Genomic DNA, 22,798 nt, shown 5'->3' with positions numbered 1-22,798 from the left:
CTTGCCACACCTCCCTGGCATTGCTGCAGCGCGGGAAAGAAGACCCGTAGAGGCCCCGCCCCCACCACAAGCTCCGCACCCCCTGCCCCACAGCGCGGGAAACCAGAGGAAAGCCCGCGCTTTCACACTGCCACACCCCACCCTTCTGACGCAGTTCCCCAAAATCCAGTTTCACCTCAATCCCCAGCCCCGTACAGAAGAGAACATATAATACACAAACCCCGAACACTCCCCACCTAACCCACAACCATGCCCAACAAACAAACCCACCCGTAAACAGAGCAAACAGAAAACCAGCATACATAACACACATGTCGTAGTTAAAAAAGTTGAAACAGTTGAAACAAAACAGCCACAGCGGAAACAACGACGGCCAAAGTATGTCCCCAGGCCCTAGTTCGAGTCCAGCTTCTCCGCCTGTACAAAGGCCCACGCCTCCTCCGGTGACTCGAAGTAATGGTGCCGGTCTTTGTATGTCACCCACAGGCGCGCAGGCTGCAGCATTCCAAACCTGACCTGCTTGGCATGAAGCACCGACTTCGTCCGGTTGAACCCGGCCCGCCGCTTAGCCACCTCCGCACTCCAGTCCTGGTAGATCCTCACTACCGAATTCTCCCATTTACTGCTCCTCCCTTTCTTGGCCCAGCGCAGCACACACTCCCGGTCACTGAATCGGTGGAACCGCACCAGCACCGCCCTCGGGGGCTCACCTGCCTTGGGCCTCCTTGCCATCACTCTGTGCGCTCCCTCAAGCTCCAGGGGAAAATGGAAGGACCCCGCTCCCATCAACGAGCTCAGCATCGTGGTCACATACGCCGGGAGATCCGACCCCTCCAGCCCCTCCGCCAGGCCCAGGATCCTCAGATTCTTTCGCCTCGTGCGAACGTCCAGCTCCTCCAAGCGGTCCTGCCACTTTTTGTGAAGTGCCCCGTGCAACTCCACTTTCCCCACGAGGACCACGGCCTCCTCCTCCCTTTCAACGGCCTGCTGCTGCAACCCCCGAATAGACTGCTCCTGGGCCGCCTGGGTCCCAAGCAGCTTGTTCGTAGTTGCATTCATGGAGTCCAGCAGCTCAGCCTTCAGCTCAGCAAAACATCGTAGGAGTGAGGCCTGTTGCTCCTGCGCCCACTTCCACCAGTCCTCGGGTGTTGCGCAGGCCACCATTTTGTTTTGCTTCCCCCGTTTTTTGGGGGGAGTTGCTGCAGCCTTTTTGTTCGTCCCACTCCGGGTGAGCACCATATAGTGTGAGGCAAGTTCTTCCAGGCACCTTCCCCCACCGGGATGCGTAAAAACAGCGCCGTTTGGGGCCCTCGAAACGGCTCAAAAGTCCCTAAATCGCGGGAGCTGCCGAACGTGCGGCTTAGCTCTGCATAGCCGCAACCGGAAGTCCAGAGAAGGTGAATTCTAAGAAACACATTGAGGATCTAACAAATAAACTGAAACAGCAGTCAGTGACCAGGCAAGAACATTCCGAACAGAAATGAATGTACAGGTCAAGTTATGAAACGTACATAAAAAAGTTTCCGGGGATTTCCAGTGAGGGGAAATGCGCTGAGCAAACGCAGGGAAGGTGGCTCTTCTCTAGGAACTCAGAAAAACAGCATTTTTTGCATGAAAATAGACGACCATACTAGTTGAATCCCCAACCACAAGACAAATGCAACTGCCGAGAAATGCCCAGCAATAACTCCAGTACCCGAAAGGATGGCAGAGGCAGCAAAAGCCTGAAGAGGAGAAACGGGCCGACGCCGAACACGAGGAGCGAGTCGGAGCCAGCCACACTCGAACGAGCTGGGTTACCAGGGGTCACACCGGACTATCCAAAGGTAAGCGAGTGGAAGAAATATCATGACTCAGGAGCTCTGAAAACACAGAGATGCCATCAAGTTGGAAATTATGCCGACAGTGAAGGCGACAGTCACGGACGCCCTGGCCTTCTTCAAGGTGGCGTTGGAGAAGACAGGTACAACTGGAGGCACAGGAGGCAAAAATCAGGGACCTAGAGAAAGCAGAGACCAACCAAAGTGACTGGATCGCCTCCCTGGAAACAGAAGTGGCAAGGTTGGTGGCGACGCTAGGGGCACTGAAGGGGAAGGTGGAGGACCAGTAAAATCGGTTGTTCTGCCAGAACCTCCGTATCGTGGGCCTGCTGGAGGGCATCCAGGGTAGGAATCCCATGGAATATGTAGCCCAGACTCTGGGTAACCTGGTCAGAAGAGACAGCTTTCCCATACCCTTGGAGATAGACAGAGCCCACAGGTCACACCGGCGAAAATCTAATGCGAGGGAGCAGCCATGGGCCTTAATTGTGAAGCTGCACTGATACCAAGATCGGGAGAAGACCCTGAACTGGGCAAGGCACACTCAGTCCTGCCAGTGGGAGGTGTTGTGCTATGTTGCTTCGGATAACTCAGGCTGCTACTTGATGCAGTCTTAACTAAAGGATGCTCCAGACTCTGAAATGAGTTCAACGTGTTTATTGAACTATTAACACAGTTCTCAAATGAGTTTGACTCTGCTAATCTAACTGCAGTAACTCAGTCTAACTGTACCAGCTTGCTCGAAGCCACGTACTGGGGTGTGATGCTGCTGATCAACCCTGTCTAACTCTCTAGATGTCTGTCTGTGGAAAGAGGCAGGGTGTGAGTGTCTCATCCCTTTTATAGCGTTTATGTCATGCCTCCTTGTGATGATGCCACCTCTGAGTGTCCTGAGTGCCCATTGGTTGTGTCCTATTCTGAGTGTTCATTGGTTGCATGTTTGCATATCATGACATCGGCCCCCTTAGTTTTTGCTTTTTTTTTTAGATGTATATACATGTGAACGTGTCTGTCTAATACGACTAACTGAGGAATACAGAACAGAACAAACAAAACAAATGCTCATAAGTCCAGTCTCTGAGGCTTGCATCTGATCCTCGTGACGGTGTCTTGACAGCCGAGTGGGAGGCACGACTGGTGGCCCCGTGGTGTCTGGAAGTGGAAATTCGACATGTGGAAATGGAGGCGAAAGTGGTTGTGGGCAAGCAACTTTTTGCAGTGCCCTTCAATTCCTTCGCACAAAGAAGCCATCAGCCATATCTATGACATAGAATTTGGGCGCAGCCTGTCGAACAATGACAGCCGGAGCAGACCACCCACCATCCGATATCCTGACCATGTCTGCCGGGGTTAGCACGTCCAGATCAGTGGCATGTGCGTCATAGCCCTGCTTCTGGCTGTCGCGAAGCTGCTGCATCTTCTGCAGCACCAGGAGGTGATCAAGGTTGGGCAGGTGTATGGCTGGAAGTATCGTCCGCAGGTCTTTGTTCATCAACAGTTGAGTTGGCGACATGCCAACCTTGGACCACGGAGAGATCTCTAGGTCATGTAGTTGGAGCATCACCTTGCTCTTCGCTGGTTGGAACCTCTGACAGGTTTTGCAGTTCAGGACCATGTCTGTGATGTCCTGGTTGATGCCGGGCCAGTAGATAGCTTGCCAGGCCCTGCGTCTGCACTTTTCTACGCCCAGGTGTCCCTCATGAATCTGCCGCAGCACCATGCTCTGGAGACGTAGCAGGCTGACTATCCTGTCCAGCTTGAGTAGGATGCCGTCGATCAGCGTCAGGTTGTCCTTGATGTTGTAGAATTGAGGGCATTGCCCTTTCTGCCAGCCATTGCTGAGGTTGTGGATGACTCGCTGCAACAGGGGGTCTTTGGCCGTCTCTTCCCGGATGATAACGATCTTCTCATCTGTTGCTGGGAGAGTGCTTGCACACAGTTTTACCTGCAATTCAATGTGCTGGATGATCTCCAGTGGTTCACTCGATGTGTTGACGGAGCGGGACAGTGCATCGACGATGATGAGCTCCTTGCCAGGTGTGTACACCAAATTGAAATCATACCTCTGGAGTTTGAGCAGAATTCTCTGCAAACGTGGCGTCTTGTCATTCACGTCCTTTAGGATGATGTGGACATGAAGCCTATGGTCCGTCTCAAAAGTAAATGTTGGCAAGCTGTAGACATAATCATGAAATTTGAGGATGCCGGTGAGAAGACCTAAACACTCCTCAATCTGCGCATATCTGGTCTCAGTGGATGACATTGCCCGTGACGCATATGTTACTAGTACCCAGGATGACGTGTCAACACCGCCCCAATGCCATCCTGACTCACATCTGTGGATATCTTGGTCTCTCGGTCTGGGTCAAAGAATGCAAGGACGGGTGCAGTGGTGAGCTTGGCTTTCAGCTCCAGCCACTCCGTTCGGTGCTCCGCCTTCCACTCAAAGACAGTTAATTTTTTCACCAGGTTGTGTTGGGCTATGGTGTGTGTGGCCAAATTCGGGATGAACTTGACAAGGAAATTGACCATTCACAGGAAGAGCAGAACTACCTTCTTGTCCTCGGGGACTTTCATTGCCTCGATGGCTTTAATTTTGTCTGTGTCCGGCGCACACCGTGTTGCGAAATCTGATCGCCCAGCAACTTCAGCGTGGATGTCCCAAAACATCACTTGGACCTGTTTAGCTTGAGGCCATGTTCATGTATGCATCGGAATACATTCTTGAGTCACGACACATGTTCCTCTGGGGTTGTGGACCAGATTATGATATCGGCAAAGTAGACACGAACCCCTCCTATTCCCTCCATCATCTGTTCCATGATGTGATGGAAAATGTCTGATGCCAAATGGCATTCGGTTGTGGCAGAACCTGCCTAAAGGCGTGTTGAAGGTGCAGAGACTTCTGCTGGATTCTTCAAGTTGGATTTGCCAAAATCCTTGGGATGCGTCCAATTTTGTGAAGAGGCGTGCGTGTGCCATCTCACTCGTGATTTCTTCCGTCTTCAGGATGTTTTTCCCGCATAATGTTTTTGTTTAGCTCCTTGGGGTCAATGCAAATGTGTAGGTCCCCCGAAGGTTTCTTTACGCACACCATTCAGCTAACCCAATCGATTGGTTCAGTGACCTTGGAGATGATGCCTTTTTGTTGTAGACTCGTGAGCTCTGCCTTCAGGCGCTCTCTCAGTGCAGCAGGGACACGTAGTGGTGCGTGAACCACTGGCTTGGCATCAGGCCACAGTAGAATCTTGTACTCGTACAGCAGCGTGCCCATCCCGCTAAATACATCTGGGTACTGGGTTAGGATGTTGATGCTGGCTTGAAGATCCGAATGGGACGGCGTTGTGGTGTAAACCCTTTGAATGAGGTTCAGTTGCTTGCAGGCGTGCGTACCTAGCAGGGACGCCCTGTCTGGTTTAACAATCTCGAAGCGTAAGCTTTCTTGTGTGTGTCGGCTGGTCAATTGCAGATGGCAGCACTCCAGTGCCTTGATTGCGTTTCCAATGTAGTCCAAGAGTTTGCAGGCAGCTGGAAGAATTGTGCGGGGGGCGCTTCTTGATTCTCTTGAAGTCCACCTGCGAAATCAGGTTGGCGGATGCACCTGTGTCCAGTTTGAACTGGATGGGGCAGTGGTTTACCTTCATCACTGCATGTCATTCATCCTCGGAATCCACGGGCAGGATTGATTGGACTCGTGATGTGTCCGGTGTGGCGTATTCGCACTTCGTAATAATGCACACTCGGTAAGTGTTGTCCAGGTATTCATCATCTGGATCCGTCGCACTGCCTGGATCAGAGTCATGCATTCGGTGTTGCAGACTTCTGATGCACCGCTGTCGGAATTGGGAGCGCTGGCTCCTGACTGGTGGTGCAGATCTGCACAGAGCTACATAGCGGTTTGGTTTCCCAGAGTTTAAACAGCGTTTGCCTCTTGCAGGGCAGTTTTTTAAAAAATGGGCGGTGCCGCAGTTCGCACACATCATGACGTCGGCGTCATGACACTCAGTGCGTCGTTGCGCATGCACGGTGCGGTTCTCGGACGTCTGCACTTGTGTAGTGCGGTTTTCGCCTGCTTTGTGTTCCCGATCACATTGTGCATGCATCGGGAAGAGTGTGCAAAATGGCCGCTTTCGTCAATGTGGAGGCGTTGCATCCGGGAGATGGCCTGAATACTCGCCACCTCGTGGGAGGCTTGTTTTTCACTTTCTGCCGTTTTGTAACTGTGAATAGCGATTTTTAGAGTGCTCATGCACAGGACACGCTTCAATTGCGACTGGCTGGGTCATGTGTTTGATTTTCAACAATTGCTCTTGTTGTGTTATGCTGCTTTGGGTAACACAGGCTACTACTTGATGCAGTCTTAACTAAATGATGCTCCAGACTCTGAAATGAGTTCAACGTGCTTATTGAACTATTAACACAGTTCTCAAATTAGTTTGACTCTTTGCTAATCTAACTGTAGTAACTCAGTCTAATTGTACCAGCTTGCTCTAAACCATGTACTGGGGTGTGATGCTGCTGATCAACCCTGTCTAACTCTTTAGATGTCTGTCTGTGGAAAGAGGCAGGGTGTGAGTGCCTCGTCCCTTTAAAAGTGTTTCTGTCATGCCCCCTTGTGGTGATGCCACCTCTGAGTGTCATGACTGCCCATTGGTTGTGTCCTATTCTGAGTGTTCATTGGTTGCATGTTTGCATATCATGACAGGAGGGCCACTCAATCTGAGTCTATCAGGAAAGGGGGGCAGACCTGGCCAAGCGCCCTGCTGAATTTAACAGAGTCAAGGCAGCCCTGTACAAGAGTGGGGTGCGGTTCGGTATGCCAAACTGTGGGGAACCATCCAGGGGAAGGAACTCTACTTAACCGCTCCAGCCGAGGCTGACGGGTTTGTGTGAGGACACGGGCTGGGAAGGCAGCAGGAACAGCACCAACAGTGAAGGCAAACTTATTTTAAAGAAAAAACATTTGCGCAGGACAAAACTGCCTTGCTTACGCTAGCTTTATGTCCCGGGAAAGAAGGGGTGAGAGTGGAGACACGCAGGAACGGGGGGGGGGGGGGGGGGGGGGCACTAGAACACGGGGGAGGGGGGGACAGGAGGTTGGGATGGGGAGAATGTCCCAGAGGGACAGAGGGAGAGGGGGAGGGGGTTATAAGGTGGAAGGACAGACTCAAGATAGGAACGGGGGGAGTGGAAGGGAGGATGGTTAGAGAGCTGGCCTAGACTGCTCGCATGTCATGATTTAGGAACCGGGATCATTTCCGGGGATGTGGTGGGAGACGGCGTCTTCAGCCAAATCTATCCTGTGAATAAGACCATAAGACATAGGAGTGGAAGTAAGGCCATTCGGCCCATCGAGTCCACTCCGCCATTCAATCATGGCTGATGGGCATTTCAACTCCACCTACCAGCATTCTCCCCGTAGCCCTTAATTCCTCGCGACATCAAGAATTTATCTATCTCTGCCTTGAAGCCATTTAGCGTCCAGGCCTCCACTGCACTCCGCGTGGTGGTCATGTAAATATTGATATGTATGTATTTGATATCCTAAGTGATCACTATTTGGACGACACACGGGTTGCAAGGAATGTTTACGTACGAAGATCTCTGCTGTGATAACATTGCAATGACTTCGGGGTATTCGTGTTGTTGCCATTTCTTATAATATAAAAACCGTTTATACCAGTCCATAAATACAATTCTGAATGAATAATTACACATATTATTCCTTTAAAAATTACCATTATAGCGAATACAGTCGCTGATAAATATGTGCAGCCCTCCCGTCCTGTCCAAGTAAACCAAGGCCAACTCCTTCAGAGCCAGGTCCTCAGCTGCCATTTGAACACGACCCCTCTAACCTCAATCTGCCGGATTGACCAGAGCGCGGCTGCAGCACCGTAAACAGCGGCGAAAGGAGGCTGCACCGTAAACAGCGGCGAAAGGAGGCTGCACCGCGCCGCGCGCCGGAGAACGGCAGTTGCGAACGCCCCACGAGGTGCTGGCGCGCAGGCGTAGCTGATCCCCTGCGCGTGGGTCCAGAGTGTGCGCGTGAATATTATTGCAGCCCAGTGAGAGGAACCTGTCCAAACAAATAGAACTGCGTTGATTTGAGCACCAACTGTCACATCAACATAACTACTCATAAAGATGTCATTCTGATTTTGCAGTCAGTGACATGCAGCAGTCTCATCTACCACGTAAGGAACAGTTACAATCGCTTCTCCAAAATTAAGCTTGGGTACTCCCCCACATCGTCATTTTGTTCTTTCATTTTTGACGCTGTTGACTCCTTGCCAAAAGGCGGTAACAAATGAGATGACAGTGGCTGGCGACACCGATAGTGACATCCTCCAGAGACTCGTAGAATTAGTGCAATGCAGAAGGAGGCCATTCGGCCCATCGAGTCTGCACCGACCCTCCGAAAGAGTACGTTACTTCGGTACACGCCCCACCCTATCCCTGTAACCCAGTTACCTCAGCTAACCTTTTTTTGGACACTAAGGGGCAATTTTGCATGGGTAATCCGAAGCCGGAACGACCAGCGCAGAGTTTGGAGTTCTGAGATTGTTGCTGTGATGGAGAGTGGCTGCTGCTGCTCTCTGTTGTTGCTGTTGCTCAGTTTGCTGCTTGATCCCAGGGTTGGTTGTTGCTGAGCTGCCTGGAGGAAGGAGAGGTGAGAGAAGGAAGGAGAGAAGGCAATGAAATTAAATGAAAATTGCTTATTGTCACAAGTAGGCTTCAAATTAAATTACTGTGAAAAGCCCCTACTCGCCACATTCCGGCACCTGTTCGGGGAGGCTGGTACGGGAATTGAATCGCGCTGCTGGCCTGCCTGGGTCTGCTTTAAAAGCCAGCTATTTAGCCCTGTGCTAAACCAGCCCCTGAAGGTGACTTCAATACTGAGGTGGGAGTAGAACCCTTTGAACTGCTTGTTTGCTGGGCCCCTCCTGAGCTGAGGGCCCTGCTCGGCCCAGCCCGGCTCTCCCTAACATTGCCATCTGCTTTAGTAAGGATGAATGCTTCCTTATTCTATTAGGTGTGCTTGTTCTGGGACAAGGGGACTCAGTCAACAGTGTGTTTGCTGAGCCCTCCCTGGTTGAAGACCCCATACACCAGTGGCTTTCTGCAGAGTAAGAAGTCTCACAACACCAGGTTAAAGTCCAACAGGTTTGTTTCAAACACTAGCTTTCGGAGCACTGCTCCTTCCTCAGGTGAGTCATTAGGCATTACTTCACTTTCTGTTTTAGCTCGTCCTTATCTGATATAATGATACATGCTTGTCTTTTGTTGGAGAACTGCACGAAGATGTATCCATCTCTATCCATCTGTTTTTTGATGGACTGGCCTCGAGTACTTGGGAATCCACTGCAGGAACCATTCCGTGGGCATAGGATAATTAATCGTACTTCTCTGTAGCCAATTTCTCCAAAATGGGGCTTATTTCTTCAGTTACCTGTTGGCTGTTCACAGTTGATTTGCTCTCAGCTAATTTGACTGCTGTTGCAATCTCACTTTTAGCCTCTGCAACTTTCACACTTATAACTTTCACACTCGGACTGCCGGCGAGAAGGCAGAAGCGGCGGAAAGGGCAAGAGCAACGAGCGGACGTACCAGCGGACCCATGAGGTGAGGCGGAGACCCCGGCAAATCAGGATAGGGGATACCGGCGATCCGAACGGCGGAACAGGAGCGGGCAGCAATGTCCCCTGGGGGCGGATGGTAGTGTTTCCTAAAAAAAGGAATTGACCGTCATGAGGGAGGTGATTAAAATGGAGTTCTAGGTTTTGATGAAGGAGTTGGTGACGGAAGCGATGGCCTCCCTCCAGCGCACGATAGACGGCCTGGGGAGGAATGTGAAAGCCCAAGAAAAGACGATCCTGGACCTGGAAAAGGCATCAACGGATCAGAGTGACAGGATCGTGGCTCTGGAGGTCGAGGTGAAAAGGTTGGTGGTGGCCCAGGGGAACTTGAAGGGGAAGGTCGAGGACCAGGAAAGCAGGTCCCAATGGCAAAATGTCCGCATCTTGGGCCTGCCAGAAGGCATTGAGGGAAGGGACCCAACGGACTCCATCGCCCAAATGCTGAGCAACTTAGTTGGGAGGGACAGCTTCCCACGCCCCCCAGAACTCGACAGGGCACACAGGGAGCGGGATTCTCCGCTGGCAGGATTCTCCGTTTTGCCAGCGCCCGGGGGTCTCCGGCCAAAACCCAAAACTGGGGAGCAGTCAAGAGCGATTATCACGAAGTTGCACCAGTACTGGGACCAAGAGAAGATCCTGAGGTAGGCCTGACAAACAAAGTTGTGCTTGTGGGAAGGAAATAGAATTAGGGTTTACCAAGACATTGGGGTGGACCTTGCAAAAAAGAGGGTCGTGTTCAACAGAGGGAAATAGGTGGTGTGCAAGAACAGGATGAATTTCGGCATGTTGTTCCCAGCCAGACACTGGGTAATGTACCAGAGGAAAGAGCCTACTTCAGCATCCCGGCAGAAGAGTTTGTGAAAACTGTAGTGATATGCATCACTGTATATACACAAGGGGTTAATGTAAATACACTACAACTAAGTAACCACTAGAGGGAGCATCAGAGATGTATATAATGGACAGACAGGAAGTCAGGGGGCACTCTTCATAGGAACGCAGCTGGTGAGCAGGACACAGACAGGCAGCTCAGATGTAACGTATAGTATAAGCGCTGGAGAGAGGAGGAACTCACACAATAAAGCATCTACTTCAACTGTAAGACTAGGAGATTTATTCAGACACAAGTCATAATACAAAAACGAACAATTTGGAGAGGGAACAGGCGCGGCAGTGGTGAGGGCAGCGGAAAAAAGGACTGTAAGCGGAAGATGAAATGGGACCAAGAACTATATATGGACTCTGTATTTGCGCGGATTGTGCTGCCTCGTTCTTGGTTTAAACCTCAGTTTAAAGACAGAGAAGGGAGCAAGGATGAGGGGAGCAGGTGAGGGGGCGAGGAAGAGAAAGGAGACAGGCAGACAGAATAGAGACAGGGCTAAACCAGCCCAGGGAGGGGAGCCACTGTATTATCAGGGAGGGCTAGCATGAGAAGATAGGCAGTAAGGGGGGGGCCGTGGCACACCTCTCTGGGGAGAGGAAGCGTCTGGCCGGGGGGAGGGGGGGGAGGAGTGGACAGGGAGGCGGGGGGGGGGGGGACTCAGGACAGACAGGGGGCACAAAAATTAGGAAAAGGTTGACAGCAAGACAGTCCAGATAGTTGTGGGTGTCAGTGGGCTTGTAATGGATATTAATAGATAGTCTATTGCCGGAAATGGAGACAGAAAGGTCAAGGAAGGGAAGGGAAGTGTCTGAAATGTCTGAGTGTCTGATGAGTCTTCTGGTCTCAACATCAAATTCAAAAACTTCAGATGATTAGCTCTACCCACCTCGACCCCTTTGTTTTCATCCCATTTCATTTTAACTGTCTTTTACCATTTCTTTATTTCTTGTCTTTCTTTATATATATTCTCCAACCGCCCTTCTTATCCCACTTTTCCTTACCTTTTCTCCCCTTTGCTTCACCTTCCCCTCCCTCCACATTTACATCTGTCACAGTTCACCCTCTGATATTAGTTTCTCCGCTGTTTGGTCATTCACACCTTTTGTTCTCTCTGGGGACTGCCATTAACACACTTTCCCTTTGATTTCCGTGGCTATTAACACTCTGTTGATTTCTGTGGCTATGACTCATCTTTCATTCCCTCACCCCACAGTACAAATATTTCCCACTTTCCAAGTCTTTTAGCATTGACAAATGGCCATCTGGACATCTTAGCTCTTTTCTCTCCCTACAGATGCTCCCAGACCTGCTGAGATTTTCCAGCATTTTCTCTTTGGTATAAACTCTGTACCCATCCTTCGAGCTCACATGCGCCTAACGTCGCAATCTCATTCCCATTGTAGCCTTTCAGTGGTCTTGTTTGATTGACGTCTTTGATTGACTCGCAGCCCGTTCAAATCTGACAAACTGATAAGGTTTGCCTTCGCTCCCGTGTCAAGCTTGAATTTGATTAATGTGCCATTCGCCATCAATGGAATTGACCATCCTTCCATGGTATTTGCATCACCATCATTATTGCTGCAACTGGCAAGTAAAATCTTCACTTTGCATGTTCGGACTCATCGTGTCCTCAGTCAAAATCATATCAATGAAAAACAAGTCTTCTCTGCACATCTCGTCAATCACGTGAACTGATCCTATTGGTCGTGAAAAACATTGCCTCGCAAAGTGATTTTTTTCTGCCACACTTGGAACACACCTTCCCAAATTGGACATTGTCGTGGCAAATGTCAATTGACACATCACTGGCATAAAATGGTGGACCCAGTCGGCTACTTAAAATGGCCTGAGACCACATTTCTTATTCGACTGTGTCACTGAGCTTATGACGCTGGCGACTCCTTCCACATTGTCGCAAAATTGTATCAGATTGAGCGTGCTAAACTGCTGTGCAGCTAGCTCGCACACGTGACAAATCCTGATAGCGTTTTCTAGTTGAAGCTCATCTTCCCTTAATAGCCTCTCAAGTACCTTGTCTTTTGATGTTCCGAACACTATCTCATCATGGATCATTGATGAGTTTAACGTACTAACATTGCACGATTGCGCCTTCAACCGCAAGTCGGTTAGAAAACTATCGAATGATTCGCCTGCTTTCTGAGCACGTGAGCAAAAGATACAATGCTTGAATATTTAATTTTTCTTCGTGAAGAAGTGTTGATTAAAGTATTTTATTACTTCGTCGAAGCTCTTGCTGTCCGCCTTCAACGCAAAGGTATTATAAATTTTCGATGGCTTGAGGACCTGCTACCACGAGCAGCAACGCAATTCGCCACTCGTCAGGCTGCGTCTGCAGGCCAAGGGCAGCAACATAGAGTTTGAATTTCTGCTTAAAGACACACCAATTCTCATCTACATTACCGGCGACTTGAAGCTGGTGAGGTGCCTTCAGACCTTCCATGTCAAACTTCACAGTCTTTCCGTGCGTTGAGTTCCAGTTGCCAGTAGTTCAACAGGTAGGTGGAAGAATTTTCTTTTTTCTTTCTTCGGTCTGTTTCTAGCCTTCTCTGTGGTTATCTTAAATTGTTCCATACCCCTGGTACCATGTTGTGTTCTGTATTATTGACAAAATAAACACGTGGAAAGATAACTAAAGAAACTATGATACAAACGGGCTAGATAATTCTCCTGGAGCTACTTCTAATGCGACTGTCCTCTGATGCCACTTCCTACCAAGTGCCTGATCTCTGGAGTCACATGGTGGATCCCGGTCACCATCTGCTGGTCGGAGGTCGTATATCTAACTATATACATAACTATACATATGCATATCACCACAAAACCGACGGAGATTGACTGGCCACACAAATCGCTCCAACCGGAGCCCAAAGCGGGAGAGCAGCCAAACTGCATCAGTGTCAGGACAAGGAGAGGATCCTGTGGCGGGCAAGACAGACAAAGGCGAGCAACTGGGAAGGACACAGAATCCAGGTCCACCAGGACATTGGGGCAAACCTGGCAAAGAGAAGGGCTGAATTCAAGCAGGCAAAATCGGCCTTGTACAAGAACAGAGCTAAGTTTGGAATGTTATTCCCAGCCAGGCTCTGGGTCACGTTCCAAAATGAAGAACGTTATTTTAATACCCCGGGGGAGGCGGACGGGTTCGTGCGAGCGAACGGCCTGGACAAAGGACAAGCAAAGAAGCGCTGAGGGTGAAACAGAGGAAGGAAAAAGGGAGAAAGAAAAAGAATTATCATGGACTTTAACCAAGTTTGTGTGGGACAGTACTGCCTCGGTCTGAACAGTAATGTTAAAACACAAGAAAGGGCGAGGACGGGGGAGAGGCTGATCTTTAAAAATTAATTTACAGGAAGTGGTCGTCTCTGGTTAGGCCAGAATTTATTGACCATCCCTAGTTGCCCTTCAGAAGATAGTGGTGAGTTACTTTTTGAACCACTGCAGTCCTCGAGGTGTGGGTACACCCACTGTGCTGTTAGGGAGGGAGTTCAGCATGTTGCCCCAGCAACAGTGAAGTAGCGACGATATATTTCCAAGTCAGGGTGGTGAATGTTTTGGAGAGGGATCTCAAAGTGTTGGGATTCCCAGGTGTCTGCTGCACTTGTCCTTCTAGATTGTAGTGGTCGTGTGTTTGGAAGGTGTTGTCTAAGGAACCTTGGTGAATTACTACAGTACATCTTGTAGATGGTGCAGACGGCTGCCACTGTTCGTCAATGGTGGAGTGTTTTAAATGTTTGTGGAAGGAGGAGCAATCAAGTGGGCTGCTTTGTCATGGAAGGTGTTGAGCTTCTTGAGTGTTGTTGGAGCTGCACTCATCCAGCAAAATGGAGAGTATTCCATTATACTCCTGACTTGTGACTTGTAGATGGTGGACAGACTTTGGGGGTTAGGAGGTGAGATATTCACCTCCTAACCCCCAATTCCTAGCCTTTGACTTGCGCTGGTAGCCACAGTATTAATATGGCAAGTCCAGACTTCCGGTGACGACTATGAGGGAGTAGGTCACACATTTGGTGGCTCCCTTTTCAGTCGGACTTTTGGACCTTTTCCCCCGACTTTTTTGCGCTTTTGAGCGCGGAACTGGAAAGCAATAGGACTCAGGCACTGAACCCATACAGAGTTGTATGGACTTATGAAGTTGGAGGGACCATAAACAGCAGAAGAAGTGGTCAAACAAGGGCACAGTGGAGGCTGTGAGAGAGACCAATATGGCCGGTGTCCAGAGCAAGGCGCCGACAGCCCAGCCTGCAATAGAGCAGCTGCTACAGGCCATGCAGGAGGGCTTTTTAGCTCAGAAGCGTGATAATTTGGAGCCGCTCCAGAAGTCGATGGACCGATTGGAAAAAAGGCTGGATGATCAGGCTGAGAAGCTCCAGAAGCTGGAGAAGACGGTGGAGGAGCAGGCAGACTTTCAACCGGTGGCGGACGTGGAGATTCAGAGGCTGAGGGATCAGCACAAAATGCTCCTGGAAAGGCTGGAGGACCTGGACAACAGATCTGGCCGGCAGAATGTAAGAATTGTTGGCCTCCCAGAGGGGGCTGAGGGGCTGGATGCCGCCACGTATGTGGAGGGTATGTTTCAGAAGCTATTGGGGAACGAGGTGTTCCCTTGCCCGCCGGTAGTGGACAGGGCATACAGAGTGCAGGTGAGGCAGCCGCGACGAGGCGGTCCCGCACGAGCAATGGTGGTCCGGTTCCACAGGTACCTGGACAAGGAGCGGGTCCTGCAATGGGCCAAGAGCACACAAAGCTGTACCTGGGTCAATAGCACCCTGCGTGTTTACCAAGACCTGAACACTGAGGTGGCCAGGAGGAGGGGAGGCTACATGCAGGTGAAGAGATTTTGTACAAGAACAAGGTGAAATTTGGGCTGCTTTTTTCGGCGCGACTGTGGGTTACGTATGAGAGCCAGCACCACTATTTTGAGGAACCCGAGGAGGTGATGGACTTTGTTAAGAAGCAAGGGCTGGCTCTGAGCTGAGGACTCTTGGACTCATGGTAGTACTTTTAAGTCTGTTTTGTTTCTCTCTCGCTTTGAGAGATGCCTGCATGCTTGGATCCGTTCTTTTTGTTTTTTCAACCTTTTTAGGTTGATGTATTTAGGTCAGGGCCGGCCCAAGGTACCGGCAACTCGGGCAGTCGCCCGGGACGCCATGTGCTGGGGGGCGCCAGAGACTCGGGTCCCGCGCATGCGCAGTTGGGCCGGTGCCAACCAGCGCATGTGCGGTGGCCGCCCTCCCCCAGGGCGGCCCCTTCCGCCCCCTCCGTCCGCCCCCCCCTCCGTCCGCCCGCCCCCGCCCCCCTCCCTCGGCCCCGCCCCCCACCTCCCTCAGCCCCCCCCTCCCTCGGCGCCGCCCCCCCTCCCTCGGCCCCGCCCCCCCCTCCCTCGGCCCCCCTCCCTCGGCCCCTCCCCTCCCCCCCCCCCAAGGGCACCGAAGTTCAGCTGGCCCGGGGCGCCAGCAACCCTAGGGCCGGCGCTGATTTAGGTTGCGATGTGTTTTTCTTGTTCTTTTTCGTGGTTTCCCTAAATGTTTCCTTGTTGGGGTCTCTTGTTTGGTTGGAGGTTTGGTAGGGGGAAAATAAAAAATAAAATAGCTAAAAAGATGTGGTTATGATGGGGGTTTCGGGGGAATTTTTTGCAGTCTTTTTCTGTGTGTGGAGGGGAAGGGCTAAGAGTGCCTGGTACTTCTTATCTCTATCTGTTTGATCTAAATTGCACTATTGTAGGGGATGTTTTTGACTTGTATAGAGTGTGTGTTTAAGCAGGGCTGGTTTGGGGAAGTGGTATCGATGGGACGGGGGGAGGGGAGCCAGGGAACAATGGTTGAGAGACGCGCTGGCGGCAAAGCGGGGAGCCACCAGGCTAGTCAACGGAAGCCAGGTGTGGGGGGATCCATACAGTTAGACTACAGCAGGGGTTAGGTAGTAGGATGGTGTTACTAGGGGGGGAGGGGGGGAAGTTGATCTGCTGACGAGGTTGGAAACTGGACATGGCAACAGTGAGGACTTCATGGGTGGAGCCGGCCAGGAGGCGCGCCAGAGGAAGCACGACACATGGCTGGGATGCTGGCCAAGGAAAGGGGATGGCTGATTGGCAAAGGGTGGGGGGGGGGGCAAAGTGTCCCCCAACCAGGCTGATCACCTGGAATGTTAGAGGGTTAAATGGGCCACTGAAGAGGGAGCATGTGTTCGCGCATTTGCGGGTTCTGAAGGCGGACGTAGTCATGCTGCAGGAGACGCACCTGAAAGTGGCAGACCAGGTTAGGTTGAGGAAGGGCTGGGTTAGTCAGGTCTTTCATTCGGGGCTCGACACTAAGACTAGGGTGGTTGTGATCCTGATTTATAAAAGGGTTCAATTTGAGGTGGAGGGTGCAGTTGCGGACGGGGGCAGCAGATCCGTTATGGTAAGGGGTAAGCTCGAAGGGGTGAGAGTAGTCTTGGTCAGTGTGTCTGCCCCTAATTGGGACAATGTGGATTTTATCAGGAGGTTGCTAGGGAAGATCCCTGACTTGGACTCATGCAAACTGATCATGGGTGGGGACTTCAACACAGTCCTCGACCCAAGCCTGGATCGGTCGTCTTCAAAAACGGGCAGGTTGCCAGCGATGGCAAAGGAACTGAGAGGGTTCATTGAGCAAATGGGGAGAGCTGATCCGTGGAGATTTAGCCGGCCGTTGACGAGGGAGTTTTCGTACTGATCCCACGTCCATAAGGCATATTCCCGTATTGATTTCTTTATCATGAGTAGGGACTTGCTGTCCGGGATGATGGGGGCAGAATATTCAGCAATTACCATATCGGACCATGTTCTGCACTGGGCACACCTACGGATTGATAAGGATAGCTTCCAGCGCCCACAATGGAGGCTGGAGGTTGGATTGCTAGCGGACGAGGCGGTGTGTGAGAGACACTCAGGAGATGCATGCAGATTTACCTGCAGGTAAATGATACCGGAGAAGTCTCAGCAGCAGTGCTCTGCGAGGCACTGAAGGCAGTGGTGATAGGGGAGCTGATCTCAATCCAGGCCAATAGGGACAGGACAGAAAGGGCAGAAATGGACTGACTGGTTCAGGAAATTTTATGGACGGACAGGAGCTACGCGGAGTCCCCGAGGCTGCAGGCCGAGTTCGGGGCGCTGACTACAGGCAAGGCTGTAGAGCAGCTTAGAAAGGCAAAAGACGCGATATATGAGCATGGAGAGAAGGCCAGCAGAATACTCACGCAACTACTCAGGAGAGAAGCGGCTAGGGAGATAAGAAGGATAGCGGATGGGGAGGGAAATCTGGTGGAGGACCCGGCAGGGCTGAACAAGGTGTTTAAGGACTTTTATAGTAAGCTATACACTTCGGAGCCCCCAGGGGACCGGAGGGGATGAGACGATTCCTGGACGGACTGATCTTCCCAAGAGTGGGTAGGGGGTTGGTAGACGGACTGGGGGCCCTGGTTGGGATCGAAGAGGTACTGGGGGGCCTGAAGGTCATGCAGTCGGGTAAAGCCCCGGGGCCGGATGGGCATCCGGTGGAATTTTATAAAACGTTTGCCGAGATAGTGGGGCCGGTGCTGGTCAGGGTTTTTTATGAGGCAAGAGACAGAGGGGTCCTAAACCGATGATGGCGCAGGCCACTATTTCGCTTATTCTGAAACGGGATAAAGACCCGGAGGCCTGTGGGTCTTATAGGCCGATCTCTTTGATCAACGCAGACGCGAAGTTACTGGCCAAGATCTTGGCGACTAGAATTGAGGACTGTGTACAGGACTTAAGTGCGGAGGACCAAACTGAATTCGTTAAGTGTAGGCAACTGGCGGCCAATCTAAGAGGGCTGCTTAATGTGATAATGATGCCCCCAGAGAGCAGGGAGGCAGAGATAGTGGTAACTATGGATGCGGAAAAGGCTTTTGACCGGGTTGAGTGGGGCTATCTGTGGGAGGTGCTGGGAAGGTTTGGTTTCGGGGGGGAGTTCATTGACTGGGTTAGGCTGTTATACCAGGCCCCAGAGGCTAGTGTAAGGACGAACAGGACAACATCAGATTACTTCAGACTACACCGCTGGACAAGACAGGGTTGCCCTCTCTCCCCACTGCTGTTCGTGCTGGCCATAGAGCCGCTGGCAATTGCTCTGAGAGCTTCAAAGGACTGGAAAGGGATGGTCCGGGGGGGCGTGGAACATAAAGTCTCGTTATACGCGGATGACCTGTTGTTATACGTAGCGGACCCAATGGCGGGGATGGACGGCATCATGGAAATCCTGAGGGAATTTGGCCAGTTTTCAGGATATAAATTGAACATGGCTAAGAGCGAGTTGTTCGTAATTCAGACCAGGGGGAAGGAGAGTAGTCTGATGGAGTTGCCGTTCAGGCTGGCAGGAGAAAGCTTTAGATACTTGGGGATATAGGTGGCACAGGACTGGGGCAGGTTGCATAAGCTCAACCTGTCCCGATTGGTGGAACGAGTGAGGGAGGAGGTTCAGAGTTGGGATGTGCTCGCGCTGTCACTAGCAGACAGGGTACAGTCTGTCACGATGACGATTCTCCCGAAATTCTTGTTCATGTCTCCCCATTTTCTTCCCGAGGTCCTTTTTTAAGAGGCTCAGGAAAATTATCCTGGGATTTGTCTGGGCTGGGAAGTCCCCACGGGTGAGGAAGTTGATGCTCGAAAGGAGCAGAGGGGAGGGGGGTGGTGTTGCTGAACTTCAGCACTACTACTAGGTGGCCAACATAGCGATGATAAGGAAATGGATGGTGGGCACGGGGTCGGCCTGGGAGCAGATGAAGGCGCCTTCGTGCGGGGACACCAGTTTGGCGGCCCTGGTTACGGCGCCTCTGCTGCTCCCACCAGCGCGGTACTCCACCAGCCCTATAGTGGTGGCGGCTTTGCGGATCTGGGACCAATGGAGGGGGCATATAGGGGAAGTGAGAGCATCGGTGTGGACCCCAATCTGCGGCAATCACCGATTTGCCCCGGGGAACATGGACGGTGGGTATCGACTGTGGTGGCGGGCGGTGATTGTGAGGGCGGGTGATCTGTTCCTGGAAGGGAGCATGAGGGCGTTGGAGGAGAAGTTCAGGCTGGCGGGAGGGAATGACTTTAGATACTTACAGATGCGAGATTTCGTGTGCAGACTGGTGCAGTCCTTCCCATGCCTCCTGCCAAAGGGGAGGCAGGACAGGGTAGTTTCTAGGGGAGAGGTAGGTGAGGGTAGAGTCTCAGATATTTATAAAGAACTAATGGGAGGAGAGGATACACAGACTGATGACCTGAAGCTTAAGTGGGAAGAGGAGCCCGGGGGAGAGATGGAGGACGGTATTTGGGCAGAAACTCTTGCCAAAGTAAACACAACCGCAACGTGTGCCAGGCTTAGTCTGATCCAGTTCAAGGTCGTGCAACGGGCCCACATGACGGTGGCCCGGATGAGTACATTTTTCGGGCTGGAGGACAAGTGTACCAGATGCGCCGGTGGGCCGGCTAATCATTGCACATGTTCTGGTCGTGCCCTAGACTCAGGGGGTACTGGGAGGGATTCGTGGACATCATGTCCCGGGTTTTGAAAACTGGTGTGGTGATGAGTCCTGAGATGGCAATCTTTGGGGTGTCAAAGGACCGGGGAGTCCAAGAGGAAAAGGAGGCCGATGTCTTGGCCTTTGGTTCCCTGGTAGCCCGGCGGCGAATACTGTTGGCATGGAGGGACTCAAAGCCCCTGAAGACCGAAGCATGGCTATCGGACATGACGAGCTTTCTCGGTCTAGAAAAGGTTAAGTTCGCCTTGAGAGGTTCACTATCGGGGTTCGCCCGGAGGTGGCAGCCATTCATTGACTTATCATCGACTTATTAATCATCGGGGGGGGGGGCTAGCGCAGTGTAGAGTAGGGGGTGGTATCGGCAGGTCCTTGTGTGAATGGAGTCGTGGTTTGCACTATGTGTTATTTGCTTTTCCTTTTGTACGGCACTATACAATGTTATTGTTTTATATGCCAAAAATACCTCAATAAAATTGTTTATTAAAAAAAAATGTGGCAAGTCCAGTTCAATTCTGATCAATGGTAACCAACAGGATGTTCATTGTGGGGGATTCAGCGATGGTAATGCCATTGAATGTTAAGGAGCAGTGGTTAGATCCTCTCTTGTATTAGATGGTCATTGCCTGGCACTTGTGTGGCGTGAATGTAACTTATCACTTGTCAGCCCAAGCCTTGATATTGTCCAGAATATCTGAGGAGTCGCAAACGGTGCTGAACATTGTGCAGTCACCTGGAAACATCCGCACTTCTGACCTTATGATGGAAGGGAGGTCATTGATGAAGCAGCTGAAGATGGTTGGGCCTTGACACTACTCTGAGGAACTCCTGCAGTGATGTTCTGGAGTTAAGATGATTGACTTCCAAACATCATAGCCATCTTCCTTTGTGCCAGGTATGACTACAACCAACGGAGAGTTTCCCCCTGATTCCCATTGACTCCAATTTAGCCAGGGCTCCTTGATGCCATACTCGGTCGAATGCTGCCTTGATATCAAGGGCAGACACTCTTACCTCACCTCTAGCATTCAGCTCCTTTGTCCATGTTTGAACCAAGGCTGTAATGAGGTCAGGAGCTGAATGCCCATTGGGGAACCCAAACTGAGGGTCCGTGAGCAGGTTATTGCTGAGTAAGGAACAGCAATCTAGCGGGCATGGGAAAGGGGTAAGATCAACCCCGGGAGGGGAGACCACCACACTAGCGGGGAAAGCTAACACAGGAAGTAAGAGAATAAGGGGAGCCGCGGCGCACCTATCGGCAGGGAGGGAGTGTCTGATGGGGGAGGGGGAAACCACAGGGACAGGGATGGGGTGTACAAGAGAGGAGATAGGGATGAGGGGGACACAGCGGGAAGGGGGAACACAAGGGAAATACAAGGATAAGAAAGGATTGGTTTTCGGATTGGCTTCAGCAGGTGAGGTGCAGGTTGAGGGAACAAGATGCCGCCGCAAGCAGTCATGTTGGAGGGTCCCTGGCCAAAGGGAGACCCGGGAGTGCTGGGGTTGCCCACGTGGCGTGCCTATTATTCCTTATGTTTGAATAAACCTCGTAGTCTTGCAGTTGAAGAAGATGCTTTATTTGTAAGTTCATTCTCTCTCCAGAACTTATACTAGATGTTACATGAATGTTATATACTGTGCTGAGCTGCCTGTGTCTGCTCACGAGCTGCAGTCTTTGTGAAGAGTTACTCTGACTTCCTGTCTGTCTACATTTATACATCTCCCGTGCTCCCTCTAGTGATTGCTTAGTTGTAGTGCATTTACATTGACCCCTTGTATATATACAGATATGCAGATCACTACATCCTCCCTTTTTTCTTTTACATATTTTCTGTACAGTGTTAAAGAAAATTGTACGAAACAGTTAGATTAATTATGATATGTATATCTGTACAAGTTGTTATGATATTGGTTATTATACAATAAATTATTTATGAGTCCAATCATAATGAAACAGATTTTATGAGCCCAAACTTTATAAGTTTATTCGGTTGAGTTTCTTTCTTCTTCTGTTGTTGAAGTGGTGATTTTGATGTTGTAATTTCTTTGTGAACGTCGTCAGTGTTCCTGTGTTTAAGTAACCAGCAGGTCATCATGAGGTGTTTGAATGGTCAAAGCACATTTGTTGTCTGACCTGGACTTTTTCTTGTGCTTGCGATATTGATTCTGTATGTCATCCACGTTGTCTGGCCTGGACTTTTTTCTCTGCTTGTGGTGTCGATGCTGGATGGCATCTGCCTTGAAAACTGGTTTGCTTGTTTGTTTTGGAGAAATATGAGTTTGTGAGATTTGTTGTCATGCCATGTTATGTTTGTACTCTTGCCATTGTTTTGGCTGTGCTGTTAAATTGTCCTTCATGTGCAGAGTTGTGCCATGTTGTACAGGTCGTTGTTTCATTGTTCTTGTTTTTGTTGTTTTTGTTGTCCTTCTTGTTATTTTAGTTGTTCTGCTTGTTGTTTTCATTGTTCTTCTTGTTGTGCTTGTTGTTGTTTTTGTTGTTGTCCTTGTTTTTGTTGTGCTTCTTGTTGCTGTTTTTGCTGTGCTTCTTGGAGTTTTTGTTGTTGTTCTTGTAGTTTGTGTTCTTGTTCTTGTTGCGCTCAATGACTGTTTCGTGTGGATAATTTGAGTCATTCTCAAAGTTATTGGCATCAGCGTCCTTTGTGGTATCTAATGTTGCATTGAGCGTTTCTTCTTGAGGATTGTTTGAATGATCTGATGTTGCATTGATCTTGGTGACATCAATCATTTGTGGTTGATGTGATTCCTCTTTAATTCCTTGGTGCTCCTCTTCTGGAGTCATTTCTAGTTGATCTTCATTTGTGATCCCTTGTTGCTCCTCTTCTGGAGTCATTTGTAGTTGATCTGCTTCATCTTTGACCTCTTGGTGCTCCTCTTCTGGAGTCAACGTCGTCAAGATTTCAGTT

General features: G+C 50.5%; 1 protein-coding gene across 6 annotated transcripts in view; it reads right to left on the bottom strand.

The window, feature by feature from the left end:
* The window catches only part of mcmdc2 (minichromosome maintenance domain containing 2), a 196,078-nt gene extending 188,289 nt beyond the window's left edge, over positions 1-7,789 (bottom strand). For all 6 annotated transcript variants that reach the window (XM_038809519.1, XM_038809521.1, XM_038809520.1 and 3 more), the window contains exon 1: positions 7,559-7,789. In XM_038809519.1, the coding sequence (XP_038665447.1) occupies positions 7,559-7,658 (100 nt within the window). In that variant the 5' untranslated portion in view covers positions 7,659-7,789. The remainder of the gene's footprint in view (positions 1-7,558) is intronic.
* Positions 7,790-22,798: the final 15,009 nt, after the last annotated feature.

This window comes from Scyliorhinus canicula, chromosome 10 (assembly GCF_902713615.1).
Source record: "Scyliorhinus canicula chromosome 10, sScyCan1.1, whole genome shotgun sequence".
Taxonomy (NCBI): Eukaryota; Metazoa; Chordata; class Chondrichthyes; order Carcharhiniformes; family Scyliorhinidae; genus Scyliorhinus; species Scyliorhinus canicula.
This window is presented reverse-complemented; position numbering and strand designations above follow the sequence as displayed.